This window comes from Otolemur garnettii, unplaced genomic scaffold (assembly GCF_000181295.1).
Source record: "Otolemur garnettii isolate 467f Iridium unplaced genomic scaffold, OtoGar3 scaffold00146, whole genome shotgun sequence".
NCBI classification, from domain to species: Eukaryota; Metazoa; Chordata; class Mammalia; order Primates; family Galagidae; genus Otolemur; species Otolemur garnettii.
Window position 1 is genome coordinate 1547367 of NW_003852541.1, and position 22357 is coordinate 1569723.

Genomic DNA, 22357 nt, shown 5'->3' on the forward strand with positions numbered 1-22357 from the left:
TTTCTCTGGACCTCTCACACTCAGTATACACATTTGTTTTTCTCTTTGCTAATCTGTCTTTCACTACAGGTCTGTCTGTCCAAACTAAGGACTATGAAAAGGAGAAAATCATTTTTCTTTTCCTGCAAGAGTTCTCCTCTCCCTCCTGGCCTGCCAGTTGCTATCTACATTGTAAAGAAAGAAATGGCGGCTGAATGCTGCTATCAAATTGCTAATTTAATTGGTAAAATGAGAAGCAATGAACTAAAAGTTAATCTGAAAGGAAGGGAGTGGTGCCCCTTTGTCAAGCCTTGTTTTTCTTTCAGATCTGGTAGCCCCCAGGTCACCTCTTCTTTATTATTATTATTATTGACACTGGGTGGGTTTGGGGGATTTCCTATGAACTATGTGAGAAAGTCAACTGTTTTCCTCCAACCCCCCCCCCCTTTTCCCCAATGCTCTCCCCTTGCTCCTGGAGGAAAGCCATGGCAGCTGCCAGCACCCTCCTACCCCCAAGCCTCTTTACCACCTTGTGGACAAAGGGGGCAGAGCAGGGACAGGAAATATCTAAAACCCTTAACTTGGACTCCAAGCTGGGGAGGCTTTCTAGAAGAATGCTAAAGTGACAGCAGATAGAACAGACTATATTGGTTTAAATTTTGCAGCTGGGACCCGAGTAGCCACCACTTCTGGGTTGGCTGCTCTTTCATTCACCCCTTTGCTGATCCTGCCCATCTCAGGGAGTGAGGCAGGGTGACAAAGCTGCCCTTTGTGCTCCAGTCCTGCCCTCTGTCTGCCGAGAGCCTGGGCCCTCCCCCCTGAACTGGCAGGGTGACCAGTGAGCCAACCAGCTCCTGCTCAGCCCCCAGGGTGGACCCCGTGCACAACAGTTTCTTGCCCCAGGGGACTAAACAGTAGGTTTTTATTTTTACCTTGAAGATACATTTCTTCTCCTTCTGCGAACATCTGGCCACACCTGACACATAGTGCACAGGAAGGGTGATAGTGTTTCTCCCCTGCCTGCAAAAGAGCAAACAGCAGAGGTGTTTCCACTGAAGGCAGCTACACCCACTCCACTGGGTACAGCACAGGGACGCAGGGGACACCAAACGGCCCGGCAACCTTTGGGACTAAAGGCCCCTTGCAGGGAGCCCAGACCCAGAGGTGCCCTTGGGCAGGGCTCAGCTGCATTTGCCAGACCAGAAGGAGACCCATGTCACCAGGTCCCTCCTGGGCTTAGCAGAAGGAGACCGGTCCCCAGCATATGGGTATCACCAGCAAGAGGAGAAAGACTGCAACGCTACCTCTCAGATGGAGGGACTGCAGAAGTGGAGTGAAAATGATTAAGAATTTTCATTTTGTATCTCTGTTCAAAATGCTTAATTTGTTCAATTAGCATTTTCTAATTTATATAACTTTCAAAATTCATTAAATTAGATTAGAAATATTAATACTGAAATAACCTAAACAAATTACATGCCTGGGTTTGGCAGTGCCCATTTTCTGACGTTAGGGTAAGGCTGAGGCTAAATGTGGATGCCAAAACCCTACGCTGCTGTTTTCCCTAAATGGGGAAGAAGTTTCATAGCTACTACCTGAACTTGAAGTGGTAATGACCACTTTCCCTTCTTAGGGGTCATTCTAAGCACCTTACTTTTCTTTTCCTTGTCAACCAGCACCTTCCCTGATGGTGAAACAGGCCCATAGTTGCCTCTGGGTATCAGGAGGAAGAATGCCTCATGTGGCTGCTCCCACCAACCGTTAGGTCAGCTGCAAGGCCCCTTATTGTCTACGGACAAAGGGGCCATTCTGAGCCACATGAGGACACTCACGCTCTATCCTACCTGTCTCAGGCCTGAGGCTGTAGCTGTCCCTTCCACCTGAAGTGCCTTGTCATGGCCCACCCCCAGCTACCCTGACCTTCTCTGTCTCATCCCAATGCCACCTCCTCTTGGAGCTTTGTGGAAGGCTTCTCTAACTTGCACTCTCTCAGGCCCATTTCACACTGTTCAGTCACTTTATTTGGCTTGTTTTTCCCCACTAGCCAATGACAACTGGAAAGCCATTTCAGGGCCACTAGCTGCAGGGAGCTGTCTGGATGGCAGGAAGTACCCCAGCACCTGGCCCCAGAGTGAGAGAAAAACAGTCATTTCAGGGATCACATGCTGAGTGGTCAGAGCAGCACTCTGAAGTATAAATTAGAGATGGACATGGCTTTGTATTTTCAGACGTAAAATTCACTTGAAAGCAATCTCACAGAGATAATTGATGACTCCTCACATTCGTAATATAACCTGAGTGGACATTCCCAAGTTCACGACCCCTCCCTTGTCCGCACACCCACTTCATCCAGGTGCCCCTACCTCACACTGAGGGATACACTCCTCCAACTGCCTGTACCACAGCTTCCACTGGCAGGAGTTCTATGACAGCCACACTGGAGAAAAATCACATCCTCCCGAGCACACAAAGCCTGCTGTCTATACCACACGTCTACACAGCATGTCCACTGGTGAATCGGGAGAAATTCTGATTCTGCTGGGGATAGTTTCTAAGATGATTGCCTTGAATCCCCTTTAGTGATGGTGGCTGTTGTCTCTATAGCTCATGGTAAGAAGCACTCTACACAAATGTTAACATGGGTAATCTGTTCAATAGCCCTATTAGTACATATTACCTTCACCTTTCAGTAAGAAGCAAAGAGAGGTGGAAGAACGTGAGCAAAGTCCCACAGGAGATGGAGCTTGTCTGAGCACCCCAGGAGTCTGGCCTTTGAGTGCAAAGTTGAAGCCCATGCCTTGGAGCTCTCAACCACCAGTCTGGAGGTCCCCAACTCCACAGTATGGATGGCAACCCTGGGACATGGATCCCATCCTCACAAGCACCCTGCCATGGTATGAGTATTTGTCTCCTCCAAAACTCACATTGAAATTTAATCCCAATGAGGGGCTTTTACCAGGCGATTGGGTCATAAGGGCTCTGCCTTATGAATGGATTATCCACTCCTGGATTGATGGGTCATCACAAAAGAGGCTCAGCCCCTCACCACGTGATGCCCTGTGTCAAGTCCCCACCAGCACAGAGGTTCTTACCAGATGTGCCCCTACGCTTCCCAACCTCCATGACTCTGAGAAATAAATGCCTCTTCTTTATAAATGACCCAGCTTCAGGTATTCAGTTATAAGCAACAGCAAACAGCCTGGCTCTCCTCAACCCTCATGCTTGAGCAAACAACATGGAGAGTGCTGGGAGCCTGACCTCAGGCAGAAGAAGCTGTGAGCAAAAGGGCACAAGCCGTGGTTTATGAAGCTCAAAAACAGGCAGCACAACCACCTGTTAGCCTGCTCTTGGGGAGTGGCCAAAGGGGGCCAGGTGGCCTCTGGAGCTTTGGACATGGTCTCCTTGTTTTTTTTTTAGACAGTCTCTGTCACCCTCAGTAGAGTACTGTGGCGTCGTAGCTCACAGCAACCTCAAACTCCTGGGCTCAAGTGATCCTCATGTTTCAGCTTCCCGAGTAGGTAGGACTATAGGCACCTGCCACAACCCCTCTATTTTTTGTTTTCTATTTTTAGTAGAGACAAGCCTTGTCTCACTCTTGCTCAAGCTGGTTTTGAACTTCTGATTTCAAGCAATCTTCCTGCTTTAGCCACCCAGAGTGCTAGGATTATAGGCGTGAGTGTGCCATCAAGACTGGCCTTGACTTTTTTTGTGTGTTTTTGGTAGAAACAAGGTTTCACTCTTGCTCGGGCTGGTCTCAAACTCCTGAGCTCAGGTGATCCACCTACCTCAGCCGCCCAGAGTGCGAGGATTACAGGCGTGAGCCACCACGCCTGGCTCATGGTCTCCTTCTTGATTTGAGTGTTGGTAACATGGGTATGTCCAGTTTCTAAAAATGTATCAAGTTGCACGCTTATGATTTGTTCATTCCCTGTTATAGGCCAACAAAAGAATTTTCCCACAAAATGGATCAAGACCTAAACATGAGTGAAAACTGTAGAGCTATCAGGAGAAAAGGCCTGGGATATAGCAATGGACTCTCAGATTTGATGCCAAACACATGAGCGACAGAAGGAAAAAACAGATAAACTGGACTTCATCAAAATTTAAAACTTTGGGGGCAGGTGCGGTGGCTAAAACCTGGCCTGGGAACCCGAGGCGGGTGGATGCCTCAACTCTGGGAACCCGAGGCAGGTGGATGCCTCAACTCTGGGAACCCGAGGCGGGTGGATGCCTCAACTCTGGGAACCCGAGGCAGGTGGATGCCTCAACTCTGGGAACCCGAGGCGGGTGGATGCCTGAACTCAAGAGTTTGAGACCAGCCTGAGTAAGATCAAGACCCCATCTCTAAAAATAGCTGGGTGTTGTGGCAGGCACCTGTAGTCTCAGCTACTTGGGAGGTTGAAACAAGAGGATCACTTGAGCCCAGGAGTTTGAGGTTGCTGTGAGCTATGACACCACAACACTCTACCCAGGGCAACAAAGTAAGAATCTGTCTCAAAAAAAAAACAAAACAACTTTTGGAGATCAAAGGGCACTATCAGGAAAGTGAAAAGGCAACATAAAGAATGGGAGAAAATTTTTGTAAATCACACATCTGATAGGGCTGTAGTATCCAGAATATAAAGAACATCTACAACAAAAAAGACCAACGGCCCAATTAAGAAATGGGCAAAGGACTCGACTCGGCATTTCTTCAAAGCAAGCACATAAATGACCAGCTGGTACATGAAAGATGGTCACCGTCATTGTCATCAATGCCAATCAAAACCACAGGAGACACCACTTCATACCCACTAGGGTGGCTATAATTATAACAAAAAAAGTGTCTGTGGGGATGTGGGAAAATAGGAACCCTTGTCCACTGAGGGTGGGAATGCAAAATAGTGCAGCTGCTGTGGAGAACAGCTCCCAGTTCCTCAAAACACAGAATTACCATATGATCAAGTAATTCTACTCCTGGGCATTTAAGAAAAACAAAGAGAACAGAACAGAAGGAACAAAAACCTGTGTTCACACAAAAACTTGGACCTGGGTGTTCACAGCAGCATGTGACCAAAAGGCCCACCAACCCCAGCATCCATCACGGACAGTGCTGTTGCGGTCCGTGTGCAGAGTGGAGCCTCACACGGCCACAGAGGGGCGGCTGCTGAACCCCACATGGCCACAGAGAGGCGGCTGCTGAACCCCACACGGGCCACAGAGGGGCGGCTGCTGAACCCCACACGGGCCACAGAGGGGCGGCTGCTGAAGCCTGCCACAGCACAGACAGACCTTGAAGACAGGGTAAGTGAAAGAAGCCAGATGCTACGTGAACCCTTCTGCATGAAGTGTCCAGAACAGACAAATCTACAGATAGAAACAGGTGAGTGGTTGCCAGGGGCTGGAGGGGGCTGCTCAGTGGGTCTGGGGTTTCCTTTTGTCGTGACAGAAATTTTGGAACTAGAGAGAAGTGGAAGTTGCACAACACTGTGAATGTACCAATGTCATCAAATTGTACATAGTAAATCGTTGATTGTGGGTTATGTGAATTTCACCCCAGTTGTTTTAAAAAGAGTTGGTCCCAGAAGGAGAGCTTCTCATTCCCAACCATCAGCCAAGCTCCGCACTAAGCACCTTATTCACGTTGTTCAAGTTCATCCTTGCAACAACCCCTTGGGCTGGGTGTTGTTCTCTATCACCATTTTCTAGACGAGGCAACTGAGGTTCAGGGAGGCGAGGAGACCTTACCCAGGGCCAACATCAGGATTAGAACCAGGAGGGACTAGGAAGATACCCATGGGCTTTGGAGACACAATGGCCACCAGCTATAGTCAGCCCCACATGTCCCGGGGCTTGTGACATGGAACTTGCTGGAAACAGCCCTCCTCCCATACCTGAGGATGCAGAGCACCTACTGTGCGCCGTGTGCAGAGAAAGGAGCCCTTGATACACACACAGCAGGTGCCCAGCTGACCACACCGAGGAAGAGCCCCCGGTCCACCAAGCCACAGTGTGATTTAGAGCCCCATGACAGCCAGCGCCACTTCCACGCCCTTCCGTCGAGTGCACATGGAAAGGGTGTCCTCCACCTGGCAGCAGGAGTCAGCACCCTCTGTCATGATTTGGACCACTCATCTACAAAGTATGAAGGCAATGGCCAAACCAAATCCCAAGGATGCTCCAAGTTCTGGAACACTCCATCATGGTAGAGAGAGAGGGCTGGGCCGCCTGTGGCTCCAGGCCCTGGAGACGTCAGAGGCTGTCCAGTTGACAAAGGGATGTGCCTGCAGGTGACCTGACCTGTCTCAGGCTCATGGCCAGAGCCCCAGAGGGGACGGATTCAAGCTCAGACCTCTCTTCCTATGTGACAACGCCTGTAGGCTTGGGGTCCCTGTTTGTCTCTCTCAGGCTGGAATAGGAAAATTGGGGTCTCTGAATCCAGGGGGTACTTAGCCTGAAGGTGCCTGAATGGTGAAAGTCACCCCATCTCTACCCCACACTCCCTGTTGGGAGCAGATGGGTTCTAGGTAGCTAGTGATGGCTGATGGGGTCAAAATATAAAAGTATCCTTGCTACTTATATCACTTCTCATTGCCACTCCTCTCTGACAGTGACTGGGTATCCCCGTCATTGGCACATTGGCTATATCCTGTCCTCTGAGGGCTCATCTCTCCCATTGTCCACCAAGAAGGGCTTAAAACATTGGCACCTGAAGGCTTCCAGGCAGAGATCTGCACGGCCACCCCCGGCTGCCTGGGCAGGCAGATGTCCCGCCCTCACCCACGAGAGCTCAAGATGGCTTGCATTTAGAAAGCATAAAAGCCACGAGATTTTGTAGCACATGGTTTTAGAAAGACACCTCACGCCTTCCCCCAAGCAGCTGTCATTGTCAATAAGCCAGAACAGGGCTCGTCAGGAAGCACAAATACAGCCTGTGGTAGCGTAGTGCACACAGGTCCTCAGCCAGTGGCAAAGCTGCCTTGCCACCAGGAGCACCTCCCTTCCCCGCAGATGGAGCTGGAGCAGAGGCCCCTCCTCATGGGCAACCCAGTGACATATCAGCCTTTCTCTACAATGGGCCTTGCACACCTGAGGCTGGTGCTATTTCCTCCCCAACTCTACCTACGAGACCCAGAGCAAAGGCCTCTCTGCTCCCCGGACAGCAGCCCACATCTGCCCACCTCCTGCCTCCAGCTCACTGTGCATTCCCTTGCTGACTCAAAGCTTTAGTTTCCTTTTTGATTTCTAGCACTAAGTTAAGATCTTAAAGGACCCGAACTCCATGGTGCACAGAGAAAATGGAATTTATGGAGAAGCAAATTGAAGCCTTGAGCAGGGGTCAGGTACCCTAGGGGCACTCAGTGGCTGATACAGGGTCCTCAAAGGCTCTTCACCCTGAGAAGAAGGGCCTAGCACCTCACTCCGGCCCTCCCCACTGTGGCCTATGTCCTCGCAGGCCTGGGAAGATGCTTCCTCCCAGCACCTGACCCATCCAGCCCACTGCTCTCTCTCCCTCTCCCTTACCTCCTAGCCCACCTGGGGTGTGAGTTGCAGGGCAGCCAGGCAGTGCTGCCAAGTTATCCACTACACTTGGTCCCAGAGCAGTGTCAGCTGCAGAGGAGCCACCCAAGAGGCCCTGAGTAAGGGAGCACAGTGCCCCTGCCGCAGCTATCCCTGGAGGACCAAAGGGGTCCCACAAGAACGAGACTGGGAACAGCTAACCACAATCCTACCCATGGATATTCACTGTGCATCAGGCTCTAAGTCAGGTCTTGCCACAAACCCAGTGGATGGTGCTGCTGTCCCTGCATCCAGGGGCACAGCGGAGGACTCCACGGTCCCACACTTGAAGGAACTGGCTAGAGCCGAGCTGCATGTTTGGGTCAGGATGTGATAGGAGCAGGAGAGCCAGGTTGATGGCAAGTATGGACGTGTTGGGGTGTGTGAGTGTCTCTGTGTGTGTCAGCATGTGTTATGTGTGTCTGTGTCCGTGTGTGCATGTCTCTGGGTGTGTTGTCTGAAGTGTGTGCAACATCTAAAAGTATGATTTCTACTTTATTTTTTTGAGACAGAGTCTCGCTATGGTAGAGTGCCAGGGTGTCATAGCTCACAGCAACCTCAAAATCTCAGGCTTAAGTGATTCTCTTACCTCAGCCTCCCAAGTAGGAGGCACCTGCCATAACACCCGGCTATTTTTTTGTTGCAGTTGTCATTGTTGTTTTAGCAGGCCCAAGCTGGGTTTGAACCTGCCACCCTTGGTGCATGAAGCCAGCACTGTAGCCACTGTGCTAGGGGCACCAAGCCTAAAAGTATGATTTCTAAATGCTAACAGGAGTTAGTTTGGGTGGTGGTATTCATTACGAATACTTTTTGTTTATTTTATGAAAACCGTATTCTTTTTGAGTGTGTTTTTAGAATTAATACATTTATTTTTGAGAGAGAGAGAAGTTGGGGGCCGGAGAAGTTGACTTCACCTCTATCCTTTGGAAATGCTGTATTTGTTAGGAAACATGGTTTGTTTTCTCCCAGCAATGAGAGTCATCTGTGCTTGGGGGGTAAAATGCAAAGCTCCCAAAAGTAGGTGGGAGGAAGAAAATGAACAAATGTCCTACAGTTGCAAGAGATGGTTTATTCTGAAATGAAGACATGTCTAATGACCCCTGACTCGGGGCAGAGTAAGCCCCTCTACTGTGGCCTTCCCCCAAGCCCACAGTCCTTCACCTTCATCCCTCAAACCCAGCACCTGCCCCAGGTGGGGCAAGGTAAGTGGCTGAAGGGAGGGAAGGGGAAGGAATGAAGGGAGAAAGGAGGGAGTGAGGGAGGGAAGAGAGGAGACAGGAATTAATTAGAGGGAGGCTGGCTGGGCTCCTTGTTACCATGGAGACAAATATTGGCACACAAGCCACACCAGGCACTGCAGGGTTAACAGAGGATGGGGCTGAGAAAGAAAGCCCCACCTCTGCCACACACACACAACCCTGCAGGGAAATCAGTGGGCTCTGGAGAGAAGGTCGTCCCCGGACTAGAAGGATTGGGCTCAGAGTCCCAGCTACCACCTACTCCCCTTTGTCCAGCTGTGGTCAGCAGTCCAGCCTCTGGTCACACCTCTGATCCCTCTGAATTCACCAGCCACATCCCAGCCCCCAGTGGGGGTGACTCCCTCCCTCTCCAGGACTGGGCAGTGCAGCCTCTGCTCCCACAGTGCAGCCCCCCAACCCCCAGGCAGGCATGGATGTCAGCCCCTCCCACGCCCCCAGGGGACCCCAGTGGGAGCAGGCAGAGACAAGCTAGGTACAGGAAAACACGTCAGAGGATACTGCGCATTTAGGAGGACGGAGAGAGATGAGGAAGAACCCCACTGTCACTGCTGCCGCATGCACACTTCCCCGGCAGGCGGGCGCTGCTGGCACCCAGCATTGAAGATGGCACTGTGCCTGCTGCAAACGGTCACAGCACAGATGAGGGTTCCCGAGGGCGGGCGGGGCAGCCTGGCGCCGGCTCTTCAGGGACAGGTGCCTAGGGGACAGGGCTTGTGCCTGACCTGCCCCTGAACATCCGCCTGCAGCAGTGCGGCGTCCCACCAGTCCCCATCTGCCCTTTGGAGATGTGGGCCAGACTTCCTACCTGCACGGTGACCTGGCACCAGAGCCCACTCCTGGGGCCTGCCGAGTGCCTGATGGCTGGAGTGTGTACCCGTGAGGGTGGATGTGCTCACCCTCAGTTCTCGGTCTGTCACCTGCTCTGGCGGCTCTGAGAGCCCATGTCGCCTGGATGGGTGCCGGCAGGCTGGGTCGAGCTTCAGGCGGTGCCACCTCAGTGGCAGCAGCTCCTTCTGCAGAGCTGGGCTGTCTCCGCCCGCGGCTCCCGCCTCGCACCCACAGCGGAGGCTGCTCAGAGCTTTGCAGAGCCCGCCGACCCAGCCCTCCTGGAAGACTCGCCTCCCGGCAGGGGCGAAAACAAAAGCATTAATCTTCTCTGGGAGGCCCTTTCTCCCCCTACACAGGCGAGGAAGAAAACCCAGACCTGTTCTGCTCCCGCCCCTGCAGCTCAGACAATCCCCTCCTTATGAACAGAAGTATACCAGGGGCCCTACACCCAGCCACTGTGCCCCCAATTCTGACTTGGCATTCTATACCAAGGAAACCTGCACGCAGACATTAGGTTGCCCCTGCCCTCCCAGTCCATCAAGGGGGCCACTGACAGCCTTGTGTTGGCAACAGAAGCCCACCCACCTCAGTCACCATGAGGCCAGCACTAAGCTGGGGGCACCTCCCAGATGGGGTCTCCCTATCACTCTAACCACGACCAGGCCCAATGGGTATAGTGCAAGCCAGGGCCCAGAGCAGTAGGGATGGGTCAGTTCAGCCTCACCCAGAGCAGGGCCTTCCTGGTGCAGGGGCTGCTGCCCATGGATGGCAGGAAGTCAGGCTGGGCAAGGCTCATACACTGGTAAGCAGTGATGCTCTGACAATGGTTGCCCAGGGCGGACCCACTTTAGGGCACTTAGGTACAACCAGGTGATATGCTATAAAGTCAAAAATGCTAACCCATGTCTGTGCACCAGGAGAGAACAAGAGGTTGGGACTGCCTGGCCACCTGGGCTCAAGGCCAGCTCTGCCACCTGCTGTCAGACGCCTGCTGGCCCAGATGAGTGGCAGGAGGTGGTGTGTGTAGGGGGAGGGGTGGAAGCACTTGCATTTGGTGTTGATCTGGGTGAGCTTCAGAGCACCTGCATTTCAGAGGAAGAGCTTATGGTACGATGAAGTATGATAAAATAAAAACAGGAGGTGGCCTATGCATGACTCTGGACCCTCCAACTGGGGAAATGAGGGACCCCGGGTAGAAGGGCTGAGGGAGGGATTTGAAAGAAGGTGGTTGGAAGTACAGGTGCATCTCTGTGCTGGGGGCCCTGGAGGTGTGAACAGAAGAAAGCACCTTGGTGTCCACTGGTCAATTCCACCAAAGCATTCTGAACCCCCCTTAGGTGCTTTGGGAGCTGGGGAGGGAGCTCTGGGAGGTATAAGGAATTCCCTGTCCTGCCCTGTCCCACCCTGTCCCTCAGTAGCAGCCAGGCAACCCCACCTCAAAGCCTTCCCAGTGCCCACTCCCCTCAGCCTCATCTCCACCTGGCCTGCCCAGGCTGGTGACCTCCTCAGGAGGGGCTCCATGCCTCTGGCCCGTACATAGCCATCCCCATTCTGAGACCCTCTGGTCATCTGTCCCTTCCCCACAGTCTATCTGCCTGTCTCAGTATCCAGTCCCAAGTGGAGGAAGCTGCAGGGTGGCATGGGCCTGTCCACTGGGTGGGTGGGATTTGATCCTGGGGCCACCGGATTTATCTCAGTGAACAAAGTATAGTGCAGAGCGTGTGCCATGTTCACACAGGGAACACACCCGCATACCCTCCACCCAGGCCAAGAAACGCACTGTCAGGATCTGGAATGCCCCCACAGATGCCGTTTACCCTGCCTCCAGATGACCACCCTGGGCCTCCTCTGGGGACAGTCCTGCCAGGGGGCCGTGGGGACATGGGCACAGCCCCGGCCTCCTGGGCTCACTTCCCACCCTCCAGGTCTGAGCCCCAGTCTAGACATCAAGAGGCTGAGCCCCAAGATCTCAAAGTCCTTCTTCTTCTCTGACCCTCTCAGTTTGGGAAGTGACACAGGAGAGCACAGTGTAAGGCAGACTTCCTGGTGGAGGTGGCATTGATCAGTCCCCAGAAGGCAGAGGAAGGTGTCCCCTGGTGGTGCTAGGAGGAGGGCCAGGCAAAGCCCAGGTGGGGCAGGTTCTTGTACAAACACATGGGAACATCACAGTGACTTCCAAAGGGAGTAGTAAGGCCTCCTCAGTGGGGGTGGGGGGCATGCTTAGGGCCACAGGCCCTCAGGGGCCCCGCTTACCTCCAGCACCCGCCCCGTGATGTACTTCTCACAGCCATCGCAGCGGATGCCAAACTTGGTGTGATAGTCAGCTTCGCAGTAGGGCAGCCCATCCCTGCAGTGAGATAGACAGTCAGGATGGGGCAGGGGTGCCCCAAGGATAGCCAGGTGCTTCACCCCAGGGTCTGACAACTCTCCCCAACCAGAGGGTCTACATCAAAGTGGGGGACATGCCCACCTCCTCCTGCTCCAGATAGCAATCTCAATAGGGAGTGTTCATTGGGTGCTTACAGGCATGAGCCCCAAGGAAAAGGCCCTACAGATCATCCCATTTTACAGACAGAGAAACTGAGGCAAGCAGAGGCAAGGCTACTTGCTCATGGGGGGTGCCTCTGAGAAATAAGAGAAATTTCCACAGACCTGGCTTCTTTCTGGTTCCTTCCATCCAGAGTTCAACATCTGGAGTATATTAGAAAACTGTGAACCAGAAAGGGGGTACAACAGGGCACCCACTTCAGGGACTGGACTCATGGATGACAAGACGGTCAGGTGCAGGCAGGTGGGTTAGACAGGTGTTTCCTCCTCCAGAACACAAGGTGACAGAGGCCGGCTCCGGCCACATGTGAAGGAGCCCCAGCCTCCTGTGAGCAGGGAGGAGCAGGATGGCCGCAGGGATGCATCTGCTCTCTTCGTGCATATTCACATATTCACTGTCATTGATGAGACAGTCATCCGGGCCCTACCCAGGATCAAGCTGTCTACAGGCCGAGTCTCCAACAAACGAGCCACAGGGAAAACAGCTCTGTGCTGCGTCATGGGGGGGCAGGAATGCAAAGATTCAGAGCCTTTCATTTTCTATTAAGAAATCTATGCAACAGGACAATGCCACGAGATGGGGAGTGGAGGTCATAGGTGGCCCTGAGGTTTTTGGTTGGTGGGCCTTGTTCAGTAAAGGGAGGTGCTGGCTGAATAGGGGTTAAGTAAACAGGCTTGAACTCAAAAGGTCTGAAATGCCACATTCCAGCTGCAGGACCCTAAGCTAGTCATTTAACATCTCTGAGCCTCAGCTTCTCCCTCTGTAACGGGAGGAGCAACAGCAAGCACTAAATAAGAGGTGGGGTCAGAGCCTGGCATGTGGCTGGCCCTTGCCCACAGGAGTGAGGCCACTGTCATTACCAGCCAGGTAATGACATTACCTGTGTCATTACCTGCACAGAGCAGGGCCCTGGCAACTACAGTGTATCCCCCTCCAGCATTGCCGAAGTCACCTTGTTCTGATCTGGTTTGATTTGTACATAGCTGTGGCTGTGAAGGATAGGACCTAAACTAACTTCAGCAGGGGAGGGGCCCACTGCAGGACTGTGAGCCTGGGGCTGGGGACCCTCTCTGGCTGTGGCCTCTCCGAGAAGCCAGCTCTCAGGAGGGTGGCAGTCCTTCCTTCCACACCAGGAGAAGATATAAACCAGGTCCTTAGGACCTATTTCCAAATGCCACTAACCTGGGGCCCTCATTATAATCCACAAGTGGGTGCATCTGCAGCAAACCCAGGAGGTTAAAGACAACATCTCCATGGCAACATCAACGCCCTCATCCTCAGTCCCGGAACAGCTCCTGAGGCTGCTAAGTAACACGTGTAGTGAGGCTCAGCTACCAGCACTGCCTGCTGGGGGCTGGGTGCCCTGGTTTCATGTTCAATGCACCCACTCTGCTGCTATCACAGGGGCCTGCACCCCTGGGAGCAAGCTCATCCTGGCGTGCTGATTTGACCTAAAATGATCTCTTTGAGATAATTGTAGATTCCTGTGCTGTTGTGGGAAACAGCGCAGAGAGAGGTCCACTCCAGCACTTTCTCCCGCTGGTGACACTCTGCAGAGTTAGAGAACAGGGTTGACCAGGACGTGATCATGGGTTCCTCCAGGGACAACTCTGTGTCCTGGGCACGTGTGTGCACATGTGTGTGTGCATTTCATTCTTTGCAGTTTTATCACAGGACTTTTCTCAACTTGTCCAACTCCTGTGATAATTCTGATCCCTTGGGAACATGGAGAACAAGGACTTTGGCAAAAGCTGGAGGGAGCCCGAGGCCCTTTTTAGTTCACTTGCTGAGTCATCCCTCACCTGTGCTATTTGGGGGTGGCCTGCCCACATCCCTGATTTCCCAGGAATGCACCCAGCTCCTGGCCTCGAGCTGCCCCTGTTCGATGCTGTGCTCTTCCCAGAAGGCTCCCCACTGCCTCAATACAACTTCACTCCTCCACCCCCCAAACCAGCCACAACCCCAGCTGAACTGCACATCAGAGGGACACTGTGCCAGTGGGAGCTGTCCAGGGATTCCCCCCTCCCCGGGCAGAAGACAGAGCATGGTCACGGGGATTCCCTGACAATGGACACAGGCCTCTTCCTCATTCCTGTTGTCAGCACCTGATGACTCTGTTTTGCCTTCTGCGGACACTTTTGAGTAGCCTTGTGAGGAACAGGAGCCATGGCAGGAGCACTAGGACCGCCACCCCCAGAGGGAGGAAGCTCAAACCAACGGTCCCTTGCAGCCACACCCTCAGCACTCTCACGTACTTGCTGATATACTCGGCATTTAGGAGCTTCCCACAGCTTTTGCACTTGAAACAACCCAAATGCCAGTGCTTGTCCAAAGCCACCAGGGCCTGACCATTTTTGATCTCTGTGCCACAGCCACCGCAACCTGGAAGAAAGAGAACAGAACACAGACAACCTCACCATGGGTGGAGAGTGTGGGGGCCCTACGCCTGCATTGCAGGTCCTCACAGGCCACCTGGGGCACATGAGATGAGCTGGGGGAACAGGTACCTGTCCCCAGGGGAGGGAGAGAAAGGATAGAGGAGACGGCCAAATTGAGAGTGCTAGAAGGACCCTATTACATGGCAACCCATGAGAGCATGTGGAAACAAATTGTGAGGTTTGCTCCTGCATACATTGGGCACCCACTGTGTGCATCTTGGGCTAGGAGCTAAAGAAACAGAGGTCCTGTCTTCCAGAAGGTTGGAGTGAGCCCATGGACAGAAGTCTGTGCTCAGACAAGAGTGCATTGGAGTGGGGGACTGGCCCAGGAAGGGAAGGGTCCAGGGTCCAGTGCTCTTACAACACCGGGCCTAACCATGACCCAAGGTGCCCCCCAGAGGCAAATGTACTGCATGGCAGGGGCCTGAGCCCCCAGGCCCTATACTCACCCAGTTGGCCTCTGGGATTCCTCCCTCTGCATCCAACAGCCAAGCCCACCTCTTCTCTGCTGCCTTTCCGTCTGCTGGCCAGCACTCTCCACCCTGAGGCCACCAACACAGCAGCCATGGCTGCCTCCTTGTGCCTTACCTCCAGCTGTGCTTTCCCTGTCCACATGCCCCTGCATCCTGGGGCCTCAGGGCTGTCCCTGCCCTGGGGAGCTGATCACCAGGGTTCGTCCAGCCCGTAAGAGGCTACATAGGGGGGTCCACAGCCAGGGTCATATGTGCTCAAGACAGTAGGTGCCCTGCAGAGGTCGTGGCATAGGTGGGGAGAGCCAGGGAGAGTCTGACACGTGGGCCTGCACTTTAGAGTATGTGTGAATGCATGTGCATCCACGTGCACAAGTGTGCAGCTGTGTGTGTCACCTGTCTTCATATGCTGTGTGTCTCTGTGTTAGTATGTCTGTGAGTGTGTCTGTGGGTGAGGATGTATGTATGCGAGTGTGTGCCTGTGTTTAAGAGGGTGTGTCTATGTGTCTCTGTGTGTGAGGGTGTGTCTGTGGGTGTGTAGGGTGTGTCTGTGTGTGGGAGAGTGTGGCTGTGTATCTGTTAGGACACGTCTGTGGATTTGTCTATGTATTGGAGAGCACAGTGTACGTTGGTGTGCAGTGTGTGTGTCTCTGTGCGTGGTGTATGGCTATGTGTGACAGGGTGTGTGCCAGGGTATGGCAAAGGCAGAGCCTTGGGACCTGGTGATGAGCAGAAACCAGGAGAGGGCATCTGGCAGGCAGGCCCTGGTGCCCACTATCAGGCTCACCTGCCCAGCAGGGCCCCTGCCTGGCCCAAGTAAGCTTGCACCTGGCATAGAGAGGATGTGGCCCTGGGACCATCCTGGCCCCCACACTGGCTGGGTCACACTGAGCCTGTCCCTCCCTGTGGGGCTGTTCTCTCACTTGGGGCAGGCTCTCACTTGCACTTGCTGGCTGTGCTGGGCCGGCCTTGTGCCACCCATCCTCAGGGAACAGTGCAGGGCCAGTGAGGGGTCAGTTCTGCAGATACTGCACTCAACGTGTGGCTTTGTTACTCTCTTTGGCAGAGATCAGAGTCATATTGTTTTTGAGAACAAAAATTTAACACCCACAAAGCTGCGGGTGGAGCTCCAGATCTCCTAGGCTTCCACACGCTCACGTTCTCTCTCCCAGGCTCTGGGAGCTCGCTCTGCCTGGGGGCGGTTTGCATTCTGAGATCGGGCCCTTTATTCACCTCTGTAGGCTGGGGCTCCAGAAACACTGAGTGACAGGATGCATGACGAAAGGGGACCAGGTGAGGGCCACCCCCCAGTCTGAGTCCAAGAAGCACCAGTGCCTTCACTCTTGACTACCCCTCAACCCCACGTCCCCACGTGAGATGAGATGGCCGATGGCCACTTGGCCCAGCTCTGCCCCTCAGCTCTCTCACTCACTCCTGAGACAACCATGGTAGCATTTTGTAAACTCTACATCCTCTTTGGGGCCAATCTTGCTCCCTAGGGGACATCTGGCAATGTCTGGAAACCCGAAACCCCTATGCTTGTCACAACCTGGGAAGAGGGGGTAGGGCCACCACCACCAAACACCTGGGTGGTGGATGCAGGACACTAAACACCCCACAGTGCATAGCCCCGCAACAAAAGGTGATCTGGCCCCTGATGTCAACAGCACTGAGGTTGAGAACCCCCACTCTGAGCCTTGGTTCGCTTCTCTGTTGGCAGGTATGCCAAGGCAGTGTGCCACACCAGGCTGTGGTGATGACCTAAGGACAGTGGACAAATCCCAGCTCTGTTCCCCACTCACTGTGTGACCGTGAGCCAGTCACGTCACCTTTCTGGGCCCTCGTAAATGAGGATGGAAAGAGTACCAGCCTCCTAGAGAGCCTGATAAATGTGAGATCACGTGTGGTGACAGCTCCACAGTGCCTCGAGCCAGCTCTGCCAAGGTTACCTCTACTGGAGCCCAGTCCTTCCCTCTGCATAGCAACCGTGCCAGCTCTCCACCCCTCTGCCTCCTACCGGACTGGGGGGCTCCCTCCCTTCCCTACGCCTGACCTTGTTGTCCCAGAGACAAGAGGGATACGGACCTCACACCCACCCTCTTCTTCCATCAACTTGAGGCAGAAGCATCACTAAGAGAGAGCTGTGAGCATGGAGATAAGAGCAAGGTGCAAAAAGAGATGTTGTCATGGAAACCAGACTCCACACTTTCTAACACATCTGGAGCTCAGCACGGCCTTGCCTGGCTGCTGACAATAGCACAGGGTCTTATGTGGCAAAAGTGGCCAGCCGACGTGTGAGCAGCAGTGCGCCCCCAATAGAGGTGAGGGGGCTGAGGGGGGCCCCAAGTAAGCTGTCCACTGGTCCATGCACCACAGGCCTGCCTCTCTTCCCTGGCATGACCCTTGTAGAAACTTCCAGTTTCCTGTTTCCCCTAAAGTGCCCCCTTTCCCAGAAGACACGGTCATGGGGGTTGAGCCCCAGTACTGCCATTAACTCCAGGTAGAAGCTTGCAGGATGTGAGTGTGGGGCCAGACCCCCTGAAGTGCCCCAGGTTTAACCAGGGTGAAGGGAGTTGGGGAAAGACTCAGATTCTCAAACTAATCTGAGGTTGAGTTTTGGAATTGAGGAATCTGATGGTGTTCCAAAACTTGAAAATGACTGAAAATTCATGAACTTGGCTTGAGATTTCATTTGGGAGCCTTTGCTGAGCAAGAAGAGCTGAGAACAGCTGCTGGGGAAAACGAAATACGGCCAAGTTCTGTGCTAGCACACAGAGGCAGGCCCATGTCATGGGTCCGGGGCAGGGAAGGTGTGAGGGCTGCTGGGGGCTGGCTCCTCTGTTCATTGTGCAGCCCCACACAGAAGGGGGCTCACTGAGTTTGGGAGGGGGCTTCAGGTCCTTTCACCACCCTTTTGGCACCTGGGCAGCCTCAAATGATAAGAAAATACAGGGGCTCCAAGTGTCATGGCCCAGGTGGTAAAGCTGGCACCCTGTCCTTGGGCTGGGACCTCAGGTCTGCACACATCTTTCCTTGCCCCTACATACCTGACTCTGGTGGGGCCTCCCCAGGTTCCACCAGGCCTGGCTAGGCCCTAGCCAGTGGAGCCAGGAGGTACCCAAGCCTGAGAACTGACCACAGGGGCTTCTCAGCAGGGACAGAGCAGTCCCCAGACCAAGCCTTGTCTCTCCCACCTCCAGGCTACCCCTCCAGGTGACCACCCACACCCCAACGACCCCATACCCATATTGAAGGCCTGGCACAGGATTACATCTTTTTTTTTTTTTTTTTTTTTTTTTGAGACAGAGCCTCAAGCTGTCCCCCTGGGTAGAGTGCCATGGCATTACAGCTCACAGCAACCTCCAACTCCTGGGCTCAAGCGAGTCTCCTGCCTCTGCCTCCCAAGTAGCTGGGACCACAGGCGCCCGCCACAACGCCAGGCTATTTTTTGGTTGCAGCCGTCATTGTTGTTTGGCGGGTCCGGGCTGGGGATTCGAACCCGCCACCTTAGGTGTACGTGGCTGGCGCCTTAGCCGGTTGAGCTATAGGTGCCGAGCCACAGGATTACATCTTGCCACAGTGGTGAGTGCTCAGAACTGCCCCCTGGTCAACATAGCACTTGGCCTCTCCAAAGGCCACCCTGTGATTGATGTCTGGTTACCAGCTCCCAACCAGCAACAGGCTCAGAGTTAGAGAGCCAGGAAGAGCTGGAGGGGAGAAGAAGGGGCCTCATGGGGAAGAGCAGAACTTCAGAGATGAAAGGACCCTGCCCAGCACAATGGGGAGGCTCAGGCATGTGGGATGCTGGGTGTGTTCCCCTGGAAAGGAAGTTCATGTGGCCCAGCCTGAAGCATTTCTTGTTACTAAGCTACAGATGGGCTCAGGGCAGCTCAGGGCTAAGGAACTCTAGCTAGAGCTCTACCTAAATAGCCAGCCGCTGTCTACTTCCTCAGGGAGGATAGCCCACGCAGGCAGCTATCTGAGGCTATCCCCGCTGTAGAAAGGCTGTGTTCTCTCACCCAGGCACTAGTGCTCAGGACTGACCTTGGCACTCCCTTGCTCTGTGACCATCTGTGGCTCCTCATTGCCTCCAGGAGGCACTGAGAGCTCTGCGACATGGCTTTGGAGGTATGCCCCATCAAGTTTCCAGCTCTCTGGTGTCACTCCTTTTCTCCATCCTACACAGAAGTCCTTTTGTCCACTCACCCAGGTCTGGTTGGTGTCCCCAGCACATTCCATAGTTTTCTAGTCTCTGAACCCTGTAGGGGTTCTCACCTGTAGTGCCCTCCCTCCTATGCCCACCTACTCAGAATTTAACCCAAGTCTGAAGTATCAGAACAAATGCCACCTCCTGGGATGGCCATTGGTTGTTGTTTTGGACTTAAAAGGTCTTGGCCCAAACCCCAGCCCTTACACTGCCCTACAGACACTGGGTATCCACCCTACCCACCAGACTTAGGGTACTTTGGTGCCTATAGAAGAAAAGAGCTCCCAGTTCCCCAGAAGGCTACTCTAGAGACAAAAGGAGCAGGGATGGGAATCTGTAGATATCGACACAGGAGCCAAGGGCTGGTGATTTGTGTTAATGTTTTCTAAGCACAGAAAAAGGCCCTAAGCTCAGGATTCTCACCATGGGCTGGGAGGAGGAGCAGGTTACCTTTTAGACCACCAAGGGATCAGGTGTTTTTTGTTCTTGGAAAATGCAGATTTGTTATTTATTTATGTACTTACTTACTTTTAAAAATAAGTATACTTTTAAAAATATTTGATTTTTTTTTTTTGAGACAGTGTCTCACTATGTCTGGCCTGGTAGAGTGCCGAGCATCACAGCTCACAGCAACCTCCAATTCTTGGGCTTAAGAGATTCTCTTGCCTCAGCCTCCCACATAGCTGGGACTACAGGCACCTGCCACAACACCCAGCTATTTTTTTGGTTGTAGTTGCCATTGTTGTTTGACAGGCCCAGGCTGGGTTTGAACCTGCCAGCTCTGATATACGTGGCTGGCGCCCTAGCCTCTGAGCTACAGGTGCCAAGCCTAGATTTCATATTTTTAATAAATTTACATTTGGAAAGGGCAATAGCTTTTTACCAAGAATATTTTTAAATCTCAGATGTGATTGTGGGGTCCATCATGTTTCCCTTTTTCTTTGGCTGCCAGGAAGCTCAGAACAAACTGTATAAAAGTAATACTCCTTCCCCTTTTTAAATTTTGCTCTAGATTACTATTTGGTATTTATTCATAATAGTACTATTGTTTGTGAAGCAAATTCTCAAAAATTCGATCAATGCAGGCTTCAGCTGGAGATAAATGTTTGAATGGAGGACTCCCCTAGCAAGCCCTGAGGCAAGCTCACCAGCTGGTCCTGAGAGCTTTGCCTCCCCACAGGATGGAGGCTTCTCTTCATCTCACAGTGTAAAATGATCACCAGCCCCCAGGGAGGCTGATAGTAGAGTCAGTCACTGTAGAGACTTCAACATAGCAGACAGGCGAGAGAACAAGGTGTTTGACATGGAGAGGAAGTTAACTGCAGGTAGGGGCTGGTTCTGGATATCAATAGAAACTTGCCCTCTGTCGCAGGACACATGGCCCGGCCTCTGGGGACACCACAGTGACCACAGCACTCACGGTGGGCTCTGAAAATGCTGCTTTGCAGTGGCACCTAGGAGCAGCAGGGCCATGTGCTGGGCTCACCCCAGTGCCTCAGCCTCTCTCTCGTCCCCACCTTGCTGTCACTCAGCCCAATACCCACAGACCCCTGACTCTCCAGCAGGCCTTTGTTCTTTTACAGTAGCAGCCTCCTGCTTTCTCATGCAAGAAGCATATGTTGAGCACCTACTGCATACACCTCTAGCCAAGCACCTAGGATTTGGAGCAGTTAACCCAAGACCCCTTGACCACAAGAGCCCAAAGCTCAGTGTTTGTCTATCGGCTCCCGGCCCCCGCATAGGGTTTCTTGGTGGTCTGGAATTAACCAAGGGGAGGTGAGCTTGAATGATAGAGGGAGAGGGACGGAGGAGACCAGGAAGCCTTCTCAGAGGAGGTGGGCTGTGGCTGGGCAAAAGCAAGAGTGGGGGGTGGATGGGAAGGGAGGAGTGCTACACGGGGTCGGGCACAGCCTGCGCCAGGGCTGGGTGGCAGGAGAGCCCCAGACACTTCTGCTCCTGGCCTCCTTCCTCATGTTTATCCATAGCTCTTCACTGGGACCATCTCCATTGTCAGGCCTCCCCACCCTGCCGTTTAGCACCCTCCCCCCACCAAATATCCACTTACTCCGGAGGCCCTGGGACAGGTGCGCACTGTTACCCACCGATGTGGGCAGAGAGCACTTCTGGCAAATGCACTCCTTCCCGTTGAAGGTCACTCGGTCCCCAGGTGGAAAAGGCAGCCTGAAACAAGAGAGCACATCACTAGCTCTGTCCACCTTCTGGCCCTTCTCTCTGTGGAGAGCCCTACCCCAAGGCCACACCCCCAAGAGCCTTGCCAAGATGATGCTACAGGCCCGGGATGCAGCGCCCCCCTTGCCAGGCACTGCCACGTCCCGGCTATGGGATCACATGTACTTAGTCACTGACATCTGAGCCTTAGATTCCTTATCTGTATAAATGGGCAGGATCACAGTGCTTGAGGCTGTGGTGAGGCTCCACTGAGGGCCAGCCCAGAGCCTGGCACACAGCAATCAGCCTGGGTGCCTGGACCACTGGCCTCGCCCAACCCATCTGCCATCTCTACCCACACAGGAGGCTTTGTCCATGCCAGCTCAATAATGATGGTAATAGCTACCTCCGACCCAGTATCTACTGTGTGTCAGGTGCCAGGCGCTATGATGGACATCTCATCTAACCTTAGGACATTTGTCTAAGTTGATCTGTGCTTCTTATTTTCTCTATAGATGAGAAATTGAAGTTCAGAGAGGATTGTTAACTTTTCCAAAGACACAGCTGACACGTCTGTCAGAACCAGAGTCAAACCAAGACCTATCTGGCTCCAAAGCCCCATGATTTATGTACTTAGACCTCTAAGGAGGCAGTGTCATTAAAAGCATATCTTGTAGATGTCAAGGGGCTACACAATCAGATCCTATCTTTATTTAAAACTCTGGTATTTTGTTCAAAATGGATTATTTGCATTTGTTTCAATTTTTAAAACAACTGCATTAAAATATCATTTATAGGCGGTGCCTGTGGCTCAGTGAGTAGGGCACCGGCCCCATATACCGAGGGTGGCGGGTTTGAACCCAAACCCGGCCAAATTGCAACAAAAAATAGCTGGGTTGGCTCAGCGCCTATGGCTCAAG

The 22357-nt window shown here is 53.1% G+C and overlaps 1 protein-coding gene across 1 annotated transcript in view; it reads right to left on the reverse strand.

The window, feature by feature from the left end:
- Positions 1-22357, reverse strand: part of ABLIM2 (actin binding LIM protein family member 2) — a 189812-nt gene that overhangs the window by 96052 nt on the left and 71403 nt on the right. The window contains exons 4-7 of the mRNA XM_023518759.1: positions 21334-21449; positions 14409-14535; positions 11859-11952; positions 912-999 (exon numbers count right to left, since the gene is read on the reverse strand). Of these exons, the coding sequence (XP_023374527.1) occupies positions 912-999; positions 11859-11952; positions 14409-14535; positions 21334-21449 (425 nt within the window). The remainder of the gene's footprint in view (positions 1-911; positions 1000-11858; positions 11953-14408; positions 14536-21333; positions 21450-22357) is intronic.